Below are 13,345 nucleotides of genomic sequence, written 5' to 3'. Positions count from 1 at the left end.
ACATGCTTCTTGCGGGCGACCCCCAAACTTTTTTAAAAAAAAAACTCTCTTTTCCCCCTTTTAAGCGCCGACAACCACCCATGTCATATGTATTTACATATCTAACATTTATTCTTTGCTTTTTACATTTATACCACCCAAATCATTCATATCACATCAAAAGTACTACTTTTTAAATTTTTTTTAGCCAAAATTCACCTTTTCATTCACAGGTAAGGTGGTATGTTTTTAAAAATCTAAATTTAGGTGTTAGAAATGTAAATAGATAACAATCGAGTGGTATGCATGTAAATCTTCCAAAATTTCATAAGCCAACCGTAGATTGAAACTCACATATAGCATAAAATCCATTAATATATCCATTAATATATATATATATATATATATATATTATAATATTTGGCTATTTGTATTTCACGGTTTCCAAAATTATAAAAGAAAATAATATAAAAAAATAAAAATTAGTGCAAGCAAATAAGGGCAAAGAAACATATTATTAAATTGTTTTGGCTTTTATAGTTTAGTCCCGCATCTTTTAATCTTAAGTTTCACCTTTCCTTTGTATTTAAAAACATGAAAGTATAATATAGTTACAACAATAGCATATGGGTTTTTCACCTTTAAAATAAAATATTAATATTTATTGTAGCCGGTTTGGAGGTTAAACCGGCCGGTTTTTCTGATTTTTGCCTGTTCCAAGCCGATTCGAACCGATTCTATTTGGTCCGATTCAGGGGCAATTATTAAGCCAACCGAACCCAACCACCGGCCAGTTCACAGTCGAACCAGTTGAACCGACCGGCTCGGTCCGATTTTCTAAACCATGAGTAATGCATCCAAATCTTCAAAGCAAAAAAATATAGTTAATTCTAAATCACAGTTTGGATAAATCCTCAAAGAGTGAGCAATAATCTTCCAATTTTAGATTAACATAGTCCAATCTTTTAAGAGATGCATCACTGAAAATTTGAGATCATTCACTAAATAATCTTTAATTTTACAATGGAATTGTTAAAATATAAGATCATTCACTAAATAATCTTTCAACCTTCAAAAGGTTTTATCACACTCAAAAATCAACTTAAATGATATTGCTTTCAAACTCAATCGGGATAATAGTATACCTAATTAGGAAAATCCTTAAAAAAAAATTTCTATAAAAGCATGTCTATCCCAAGAAAATCTCCCATTTTTTGACACATTAATTAATTTTGGCAAATCTGTGATTGTTTTTATATTTTAGGGATCTAATGATATTCCTTCACCACTAGTAATATAACTAAAGAGTACTATACTTCTCAACACTTAAAAAATTTTACATATATTTTCTTCGTTCTCGAAATTTCTGAGAGAAGTCACAAAAGATTAAATTGATATTCATTATTCTTTAAATAAATTAACATATCATATATAAACATAATTACAATTTGATCTAAATATGACATGAACACCCGATTCATAAAATTCATAATATTTTGTTGGTGCATTGATTACTCCAAATGGCATCATCAAGAGCTCATAATGCTCATATCTTTTGCTAAAAACAATTTTAACATCTTCATTTCTTATTTTTAATTGATGGTATAATGATCTAAAATCAATCTTAAATATACTGATGCTCTTCCAATTGATCAAAAAATCATCAATTATCAACAAATAATACTACTTTTTTATGATAATCTTATACAATTCTCTATAATCAATATACATTCTCATACTTTCTTCTTTTTTTTATAAATAATATCGAAGCTCTCCAAGTTGAAACACAAGGTCTTATGAAACCCATCTCAATCAATTCTTATAATTGTATTTTCAATTTCTGCAATTTTTTTTGTATCATTTTGTAAGTAAGCTATTGGTGATATGTCAGGCACTAAATAATAAACGCAACTCTTCTACTTGGTGACAAACTTACTAAGTGATTAAGAAAAACATCTATAAATTATTTTATCATTGGTACTACTTCTAAATTTACAATCAGCTTCCCTTTTCTCATAATATTAGCTAGACATGTTTTACTCTTTCTTCCATAATTTTTCAACTTGAAATACTGAGATTAACGATGACATTATGCTTTTATCCCCTAGAAAAAAAAATTTATCACCATCTTCCAAAAATAAATCAACTTTTTTCCCACAATCAATCTTTGCTCTAAATTTAGTCAACCAATTCATCTCCAATATAACATCAAATGCAATTGAAGGCAAAATAGTTAACTCTGAGTTTAACTTCTTATCAGTTATCTCTATTTCACAAACACAATCTTGGATATCATGTTATCCCCAGTACACAATACGATAACTAAAATGCAATGCAATAGATGACACACACAAAGAATTACAGAATTCTGCAGCTATAAAAGAATGTCAGCACCAAAATTAAATAGAGTTCTGGCCAATATTTTATAATTAAAGCAATACCTGTCACCACATATAATGAACTTTCTTTTGCTAATTGAATGCATATAATCTAGCTTGAACTGGTGGCACATTTAATTTAAACTTCTCATTTTTTGGTTACTAGCTTAGCTGCTACAATTCCAACTCTTGTACTAGTAGATCCCTCACTACAAGTTTTTGGTTAAAATATTTTTGGTCTCCAACTCTCTACTAGTTTTCTATATTTGAAATCAACTCTTATAATTTGCCCCTCTAGATGACATTCGTCAATCTTGTGCCCTACTTGACCACATCTAAAATATTGACCTGTAGTCATAACACATTTTCTTAAATGACACTTTCCACAAACTCACAAAACATCAATTATTCTTTTATGAACTGATACACTTCTTATTGATCGAGTAGGATTAGATCTTGACATCTTTCTAAGAACATTTCCTCCTTTAGATATTTCTCCTCCCCTTCTTATATTAATTTTAAATCTTCATTGCATTACTGTCATATCAATTTCAATCAATCTATTTACTTCAAATAACTCAATAAATAAAAATCTTTGATTCAGAAAGATACTTTGTAATGTTATTTCTCAAACTTTTTAAATCTCTGTAACATTTTTCTTTAGGTGCATTGCTTAACTATGAAAAATATCTTGCTAAAGCTTTAATTCAGATCCATATTCTACCATTGATCTTCCTCTATGTACCACTCTTATAAATGACCCCTACATTTGTTGACTTGTTGATGGTAGCACAAGTCATTTTTTAAAAACATTAGTAAATTCACTCCAGGAAATCATAGAATTCAATCTTCTTTTGATTTTCTCTTCTAGTTGTCTCAAATATGACCTTTCCGCCGCTTCTAACAAGAAACACATCTAGAGAAGCTTTTCTATCTTCTGGGTATTTCATTCCATCAAATAACATTTCAATTTTAATCAGTTAATCTTTAACTATAATCAGTTTTATGTTTCCCTTAAATATAAGTGGGCACATGCATCAAAATAATTTCAAATGTTTATCCACCCCATCTTTCCTAGTAGCCACTATATTCTGAGCATCCCCTAATAGCTGAGCCACCAAATTTGCAGACTACATTATTGAATCAGATGATATTGCTCATATATTATTTTGTACTAGTACTCCATTTTAACACATATCTTTATTGCATTATTTATTTTGCATCGTTTCTTGCTTGAAATCTATCGTTATAATCTTATTCTTGATTTTTCATATACTCCAACACCTGTTAAATAAGCATATTTATGGCACATACATATTCATATTAATATTAACAAAAAGAATATGGTAAATTATTTAAACGGAATGACCTTAACCCTACACTTACTATCTCTTAGTATTAAGGATCATCCTAAGACTTTGTATTCAATCAAATTTAAGCCTTATAATCCAATAAGCTTTGATACCAATTTTGTCACAGCCCAACTCATACAGTCGATATGAAAAATAAATTGTTTAGGCTAGAATGAAATAGAGGAAAGGTTATAGCATTAATTTATATTATATTCAAAATATTAATGTTATTATTTTCACAAGAGTTTATGAGTATCCACAAGTAAAAACAAATCATTATATATAGTTGTATTAAATCCGCAAGAATATAAGTAAATACTAAAGTATTTCACTTGACAAATCGCAAATACAATAGGAAAGAACCATAACAGCTTACATGTATGATTACATTCTTATTCTCTCCGCGCAATTAAATATTCTAAGCTACTTGTGATATTTGAGGATCTTATAAATTTATTCCATCAACTCCTTCTTTATATCTGAAATGGATAACAAAAATAAATACGAAGTATAAAACTTAATAGGTACCAAAAAACAAGCCAAGAATTCATCGTATGTAAAAACATAAAATGCATATTTATCTTATTTATAATAGAAAAGAATAATATTCATCTATTTCTTAATTTGCATGATGCATATTATAATTTCGTTTAAAAGCTTACAACATAGCTTAGATTTATTACTATTTCACATTGAAAAAAATAAATATATGCATTTGAAAATACACTTTTTATCATAACATAAAAATAAAACAATCATTTGTTTTAAATAATAATTGAATTGGCTACCTTGCATATCATATTCTATCATGTTTATAATTGTGGTAGCACAGTAGGTTCTCTTTATTTAAAAAAAGAGATGAGCATATTATTACTTATAAGAATGGATCTAATAAAACACAAATTGATTATTTTCTTATGAGAAAAATAGATCTTTGAAAATGTAAAAATTACAAAATTATTCTAAATGAAAATTTAAGTACTCAATATTGATTATTAATTCTAAATTTTAAGATGAGTTGGAAGATAAAAAAATATAATTAAACGTTATCATAGAATTAGATGGGGACACCTAAAAGACAACTAAAATTACTTTATGAGTAAACTTCAAGATTTCAATGTTTGAGATGTTCATAAATAAGCTAATTTTATATGGGATAAATGAACAACCACTATTAGACAAGTGGCAATAGATATACCTGAAAAGTTAAAAGAAAAAGTTTTTATAAATAAAAAAAGTTGGTAGTGGAATAATAATATGCAAGAATAAAATATTTATTATAAAAATTAGTTTAACTATAAAAACTTAGAGAACTGGGGAAAAAATAAGGTAACCCGTATGGAGTCTAAGAGAATAATTTGTGACGATAAGAATTTTGTTTTCAATGATCTTTATAATATATTAGATGTTAAAGATGAAGAAAAATATATGTATAGACTAGCCAAACAAAGAGAAAAAGAAAATTAAAATTTTAATTCAAATAAAGTATATTAAAGATGAAAATCAAAAAGTGTTTTTCCGAAAGAAAGATATTTAATATAGGTAGGTGAGATATTTTGATAAACTTTTCAATGAAGTTTCTAAAAATACGATCGAACTTACTGGGCATGATATCTTTAGTAACAATAATGTTTTTTTTATTTTTTTTGTTGCATTAGTAAAAAAGAAGTTGAGGAGGCTTTAAAGAAAAACAATGGTGAAAAATCAATACAACCTGATGATATCCCAATTGAAGTGTGAGTGTGAAAAAATTTAGGAGATTAGGGAGTTTCTTGGTCAACTAAACTCTTTAATATTATTTTAAGAACTTAAAAGATGTCTGAGCGAGCACTTGAGAAAGAGTGTTTTGGTCCCCATTTTTAAGAATACAGGGATGCACAAAAGTGTGCAAATTATAGAGGATTTAAGCCAATGTGTCGTAAATTAAAATTATGAGAGAGAAAAATTGAACATAAGCTAAGAGCTGATACAAAGATTTCTCATGATCAGTTTGGATTTAGGTCTGGCAAAGTCTACTATGAAAGTTATACATTTATTGAGAGGTTTGATGGAGAACTACAGAGAGAGGAAAAAGGATCTACAGATGATTTTATTGATTTAGAAAAAGCTCACAATAAGATTCCAAGAGAAGTTCTCTGGAGAGTACTAGAAAAGAAAGGTGTTGATATGACTTATATTCAAGTCATTAAAGATTTGTATAGTGGAGTTGTTACTTGTGTTCGAATAGGAGGATTGAACAAGTATTTCCTATTTCAGTTGGTTTACATCAGAGATCGTCTTTAAGCCCGTAACTTTTTTCTTTAGTTATGGATGCTCTTTTTGAACATTTACAGGATGACATGCCTTGGTGTATGCTTTTCGCTGATGATATCCTTCTTGTGGATAAGATTAGATAGAGTTCAGAAGAAAAAAAACATGAATAATGCAGTTCAACATTAGAGTCCAAAGGCACTCGTTGGAGAGGATCTAAACTGAATACATAAAATCTAATTTTAATATCAGTAGATATAATGATAGAGTTGCAACTATGGATGATTAAATCATTAAAAGCTGTGAGTGTTTTAGATATCTCATATTTATCATTTAAAGAAATGGTGATATAGATGGAGATGTTATTAGTAGAATTCAAGTTGGTTGGTAAAAGTAGAGGAATGCATCGGGCCTATTGTAAGACAGAAAAGTGTCGCCTAGACTTAAAGGAAAATTTTATAAGATGATGGTGAGACCTGCAATGCTCTATGACAAAGAATATTGGCCTTTAAAAGAAAAGAATAAAACTAAGTGTTGCTGATATGAGAATGCTTAAGTGGATAAGTGACTTGATACTAAAAGACAAAATGCGAAACGAGTATATCCGTGAAAGGGTTGGTGTAGCTCCAGCTGCAGACAAGGTTAGAAAAAATTAGATAAAGTCGTCTTAAATGGTTTGGTCAAATTAAACGTTGGCCATCTGATGATTTAGTTAGAAGAGTAGATATTTTAGATTTGACAATTATTAAGAAGGGTAGAGATGGGCCTAAAAAGACTTGGGCATATTACATAAAAAAGGATCTTAATCTATTGAAATTAAAAAAAAAAAATATGACACTCAATAGGACACAACAGAGAAAAATGATACACGTAGCCGACCCCACTTAATGGGATAAAGGCTTGTTGTTCTTGTTGTGTAGTATCGTTACCATATTGCTTATAGGCATCATAATCATCATATATTAATTATACATACTACCTGAACTCGTGCATAATCATTTCATATCTTTTTCACCAGTTTGTGCGTCATTCGTTCTATCTCAATCATTTAGACTAATTCATCAATTTGCCCTCTTACAGAAAAATTTTAGGATCTATCCAATCAATTGTTCAATCATCATTTTATTATACTTGCACTTATGTTATTCAAAATAATTTATTATTCATTATATGTGTGTATATATGCAAAATAATACATATTACTACTTACATACGATAATAAGCCATACTTTAAAAAAGAATAGCATGAACCTTTATTTCGTAATTAAATATTTATCTAAATTAACACCACATTATAAATACTAGTACTAATGTCAATTTTATGTTGGGTGACTCATATATCATCTTAAAAATAATACAAACATGAAAATGAGTTTTTGCTTGACATGTGTGATTAACATGATATCATGAATATATTTGTGTTTGGAAAGAACTCTTTACCTGAATTATCATAACTTTAATTAGATTTTCATAAGATAATAATATGCTATGGTTATATACTATTAACATTTCATATATTCTTAAGTGGTTCAAAAATACATATGATAATCATATGAAACCTAATTATATTTACACATCTATATAACAAATTATCATTTGTTTGTTGATCATGTGTTGGGGTGAGCATTCAATTGATTTGGATGGTTCGGTTTTTAAATTGGTCAAACTGATTGCAATTGAAATCCAAAATTAGAAATCAGAAATCTGAAAAATCAAATCAATTAAAATTTTTATAAAACCTAACTGACCAAAACGAAATTTAATTAGGTTTAAAATGTTCGATTATGAACAAACCTAAATTTAGTTAGTTGGATATAGTTATGAACAAATATGAAGAATTAAATATCATAGATAAATAATGTCAATTTAATTTCATGAATACTGCATCTAATTTTGAATTCATTTTATTTTTGGTTTGCTCAATTAAATAAAAATTAAAATTGACCCAATAATTGAAAACTGAATATTGAAATTTTAAAAGTAAAAAACGAAAATGCAAATTTGAAATCGAACCAAATCAACCAATTTTGTTTGCTTTGGTTCAATTTTTCGGCTTTGACCAAATAATGCACGCCTCTAACAAATTAGAGACATAATCCAAGTGATGAAATATGACATAAATTAAATTAGAGTTCAAGAAAATATTGACATGCTATAGACAATAAAATTGAAACCTCATGTAAAAATTATAATTACTTTAACATGCAGAGATTATTTATATCATCAAGAATAAGTTTTATTACAATGAATAAATTCTTATAAGAGCTCAATACATATCATGAATCATCTCTTAAATATCGATATTTAATGGATTCCAAAATAAGAGAGAGTAGCCACCCTTCTGGAGAACAAAACCCTAAAAAAATTGCCATCACAAGATTGCTAGAATGGAACCCTAACCTTATTCTTCTCTTTCTCCTCCCTTACCAAGCACTCAACCACATTTTTCCCCTAAGACTTCTCAAGAGGAAGAAGATCCCAATCAATTCTCATTGTCAATTTATTTGTCACCCATGCTAGTCAGTCATATTCTTCCTTTGACTCCCTCTCCATACTCTATGCCATACCTTCTATTAGTTTATCATGAAATAATTGTAATATTAAATAATATCACTAGTATTAATTGATATAAATAATATTATTTATCATTAACTCTCATTATCCAATCTAATTATAATTAAACATAGCTAATCATACTTAAAATTTAACCCAAGCTTGCAAATTCGGATGTGTTAACCATCTCTCAGTATTTTGATCACAATATCTAAATTTTATGTTCATATATGTTTTGAAAAGCTAAAAATATTTCCCATTACTTTCATGTTAATGAATTTACCTAATTCAACCTTCTAGAAAGGCAAAACTTACAAATATCGAGAGAAAATTTTAAAGAATGTATATGGATGTTTTCAAAGAAGTAACTTCACCATATCATGATTCCTACAAATGATGATAAATAACTCATAATATTTTTTTGTCGTAATTACTTCATAAATGCATGCACATAATTTATGATAAAACTATTAGTATTCTTATTATTATAATTAATTCATATATAAAAAGAGCTATTACAATTATAGACATCTAAACTTCTTATAAGAAACCTTTGACCATTTTTCTAATTGGAAAATGTTCTAAAAAGTAAATGACATGGTTGCAACCTTTTAATGTGATTTCTTGCCGTTTTGTAACTACAAGAATAAAATGCTTATTTTGTAAACAAAAATGCATAAGCATGGACAGAATGAAGTAATTTCAGTCAAAAAAAAATATACGGCATAATTTAGTAATTGCTTTATCATGCTTCTTTTTCTTCTTAAAGTCATGTTTTTTTAAGGAAAATGAAACAAGCTAAGACAACCGGAGAAGTCAAGTGTGGAAGATAATAATGGCAGCAACAACAATTACACAGCTAATATACAAAATACTAATTATTCCACAATTAATACTCAATCATACTTCTTTAATAACTGAGCACAATTAAAAAACTTTATATTGGATACGTTACCGTGGTAGTTAATCGTGCATTCACTATATCAATAAAAGTCATTTATGGATCATTTGCTTGCTTTATATATTTTAAAATTTCTTATCAAAAAAATTACTTCCATAATCAATCTTTCTGGCTTAAAATAAAATTGATTCTCCTACACTAACATGATTTTTATGAGTAAATGTTTCTTTACAATCCCCACAATATAGCATGACTCAAAAGTTTCCAATCCACGTGGTAGTAACAAGACCCTTAGTTATTTGTCACGGACAAATAGTCACACATCGTCTAGGTGTAGGGCCGAAAAATAGTATTTAAGTCATGGGCTGTCCACCACCCACAATGGCTCTTTTGGGAGGTGACAAGTGGTATAAAAGTAGATTACTGTCTGTCAGGTGTGTGCACTCTCCATGGTCCAGTGGGACCCTCGGTGGAGCCGATCCGTGACGAGGGTGTCACGTGATTGGGTGGAGAAGAATGTCACGGACAAAAAGTCCCACATCGGCTAGGTGTAGGACCGAAAAGCAGTATTTAAGACCTGGGTTGCCCACCACCCCTAAGAGCTCTTTTGGGAGGTGACATATTGCTCTCTATAAGTGGTCAACAAAATTCCCCTATAATTACAAAAGTTTTGAGCAACTTCTTTATACTAAATAATATGTCCAAATGTGTCTCTTTATTTCAATTGACATTCTCATAGTTTAACAAACTTCTTTGAAAAAGTTCAATAACCAAACTATTTCAATCTCTCATAAATATCTAAATCTCAAAGGCCAATTGATTCCCCACTAATAACAACAATCAAGAACACCTATTTTGTATTAATTAATGGTAACAAATGATTCTTTTTTTGTCTATTTTACATTCTCATAGTCCTAAAAATTTCACTAAAAATATTCAATAACCAAATTACTTCAATCTCTCTCATAACTTTACAACTCTCAAGGGGCTTCTCAAGTGGACCAAGGAATTACTTTCATGCATATCATGCATATTCTTCAAAGTTATCTAAACTTCAATTTTATTTGTGCATTTGATCAAGGTTTCATAATTTTGTGCATTATGATAAACTAAAAAAGATTTCTACTATAAAACTCATATTAATAATTTCTCAAAATATCATTTAGCCTTTCATGATACCAATTTTTAAAAAAATGTGTTTAAAGAGTAAGAGAAAACATCTTGAAGCAAAATGGTCATGAAATGCTATCGAGAAAAACAATCAAAGCACAAGTGTTAAGAAGGGTACATTTTATAAGTAAAGTACATGCTACATGATGCACTTTGTAGCATTTTAAATCTCATTTCAGCATTCACAAAATTCTAATAGCCTAAGAAGTGAGAGAATAGAAATAAAAAGAGTCAAAAGTAAAAATAAAACTTTTATATTTTTTGTAAGGAAAGGGTAAGGAAAAAATAAAAATTTAACTATTAGAAAAAATTTACTTTTTTAAAACACCCCAAAAATTGATAGTTATGTTACCTGATTTTCATTTTCCCCACATTGCCACGAAAAGTTTTCTTCTTAAAACAAAAACATCAACTAAGAAAATATAAAGGAAGCTTAGCGTTTGCATTATGTTTCTCTCCCGGTAAATAAATAAATAAATAAAATAAAATAAAAATAACTTCAACACTTTTCTATCTCATCTTCCTTTTGTCCTATCTTGTCTTTCACTTCAACTTATCTATGTTATTTTTCCTCATCAACTACCACCATTTAAAGATTAACACGTAACTTATGCTTGAAATATTGTATTCCACTATATAAGTTCATGTGAATGTGATGATGTCACGTATTAATGAAACTAATTGAAAATGCTAATTGCTTAAAAATAGTAAAGTATGAAAGAAATCTTAATTTTATTTTTGTTTATGTTTCTATCATCATAATATATGTAAACATTTTCTATTTACATAAATTATAACAATGAAGCTTATGTTTTACTCTTTATTGCTAACACATCAATCTATCAAGGGGTTAAAAACTTCACATTTTCACTTTTTATAACTTTTCTTTATATCTTCATATTTAACCAGATTCCTATAATCTTCATTTTAATAATTGAAGTTTGATCAAAATACTTTAGAATTCCTATCTTCTATCCTCCTTCCATGGTGCCTACAAAATTATAAAAATCATCAAAATTTGCAGCTTTCCATTGGCTTACTATCCTCTACATATATCTTCCATCATTCCTGTAACCATTGTAAACACCTTCAGTATATAAATTTTGCCACTTTATAAGGGCTGTTTCTTCTACTTGAATTTTTTTGTGCTATCCCTTTGTAGACTCCATATTTATATTTAATATGATAATCTTCTCAATTCAACGAATCATTTTATCACGGCATCAAATTGGTTCAACTATAGATTTATAATTTACTTCTCTTAAAAGAACTATCTTAAAATATTAACAAGCTTCCACCTTTCAGCAGCTAATCGAAGGTAACTATTTATTTTGATAGTTTTCCTTCTTTTTAAAAGATACATTTAAAACAACTTGCTTCATATGGTTAAAATTTTTATGTAATCACTAGAAAAACTTTGGAAGATATTTTATGTTTGCTACCAAAGAAGAAAAAGCCTTGAAGCAGAATTTACATGATTGAATGGCATTCTCAGATCACTGTATCCCTTCAACTTCAGCTTCCTGAGTAAGAAATTCTTCACATGACAAGTTCTAAATTTCAATATTAAACAATAAATACCAAATTTCGGGAACCAAATGCAATTTCCTTCAATCTATCACACAGTGTACACCATCCAGAAATCAAGCCAGAAAGGTTTAAGAAAATGCAACTAAGAAAAACAAGTACTACCTTCAAGCTCTCTACCACACCAGGAACGACCTCGTGCTCAAGCCCAGAGTACTCCCCTTCCGTGTTCTCTCTAATTACAACAATGTCAACGTTCTCATGGCGTGTGGGCAACCCAGGGAGATTGAAACAGTTGACCAGGGAAGCGTAGAGATCGAGCTCCTTCCTCAGCTGCACATTCAGAGAGCTAACACCTCCACCCACTGGCGTAGCCAGGCCCCCCTTGAGACAGACCTTATTCCTTCGGATCGAATCAATTACCTCCTGCGGCACTGATGTCATGTCTCCATGGACCTCATAGGTCTCGAAGAACACAGGCGCATGCATCGCCTCCATGACCTGCTGCACGGCTCCGGTGACCAGGGGACCGATTCCGTCACCGGGAATCAGCGTCACTGCCCTCGGCGCACCGTCGCCGGGCCGGGGCATGTACGTCACAGAGCGTCGGCTCTCGGTGAACCCTAATCGGAAACTAAAAGGAAAGGAACCATTATCATGCCGGAGGAGCTTCCTAAGACAAGAAAGGGACCTAACCGCCATTGCTAGGGTTTTAGCTCCGGAAGACCACGAGTTCTTCGGACATAATGCTTTGATCGGTGAAGAAATGAGGGTTTTTGGCTGCACGTGAGGATTTAGGTTCAGCAAGGATTAGTAAATTCCTTATATTCGTATTTATAAAATTTAGTATCGTTAAAATAAAAATATATATATATTTGATATGATTTAATTTAAATTTATTTAAATTCATCAGATTTAGAACATTATTATTTCAACTCTCATCAAATCCCTTAAATTTAACTCTTTAACGGATTTAGTAAACCTAGGATTTACATTATGGCACAGGAAATATTGGATTTAAAACAAGATTAGATTTAGCACCTTCAAAATTCAAGTTTAGCGGATTTACGTGAAATTGAGACGATAATCCTTTAAAACACGTCTATCAAATGCCCCCATGGAATTTGCAATTTGCAGATCAAATGATTTCAATAAGACATTGAATGAATAAATAAATAAATGTATACACCTGAAATTATTATTTTTTGATATATTTATGGCCTATTTGACCAGGG

At 29.6% G+C, this 13,345-nt stretch overlaps 1 protein-coding gene across 2 annotated transcripts in view; it reads right to left on the bottom strand.

Annotated features, from left to right (window-relative positions):
• LOC110039103 (isocitrate dehydrogenase [NAD] regulatory subunit 1, mitochondrial) overlaps positions 1–12,903 on the bottom strand; it is a 47,673-nt gene extending 34,770 nt beyond the window's left edge. For both annotated transcript variants that reach the window (XM_020744057.1, XM_020744058.1), the window contains exon 1: positions 12,276–12,903. In XM_020744057.1, the coding sequence (XP_020599716.1) occupies positions 12,276–12,812 (537 nt within the window). In that variant the 5' untranslated portion in view covers positions 12,813–12,903. The remainder of the gene's footprint in view (positions 1–12,275) is intronic.
• Between the last annotated feature and the right edge of the window lie 442 nt (positions 12,904–13,345).

This window comes from Phalaenopsis equestris, unplaced genomic scaffold (assembly GCF_001263595.1).
Source record: "Phalaenopsis equestris unplaced genomic scaffold, ASM126359v1 Scaffold235266, whole genome shotgun sequence".
In the NCBI taxonomy this organism is placed as follows: domain Eukaryota; kingdom Viridiplantae; phylum Streptophyta; class Magnoliopsida; order Asparagales; family Orchidaceae; genus Phalaenopsis; species Phalaenopsis equestris.
Note: the sequence above shows the minus strand (reverse complement) of the source record. Positions and strands in the feature narration are given on the sequence as shown.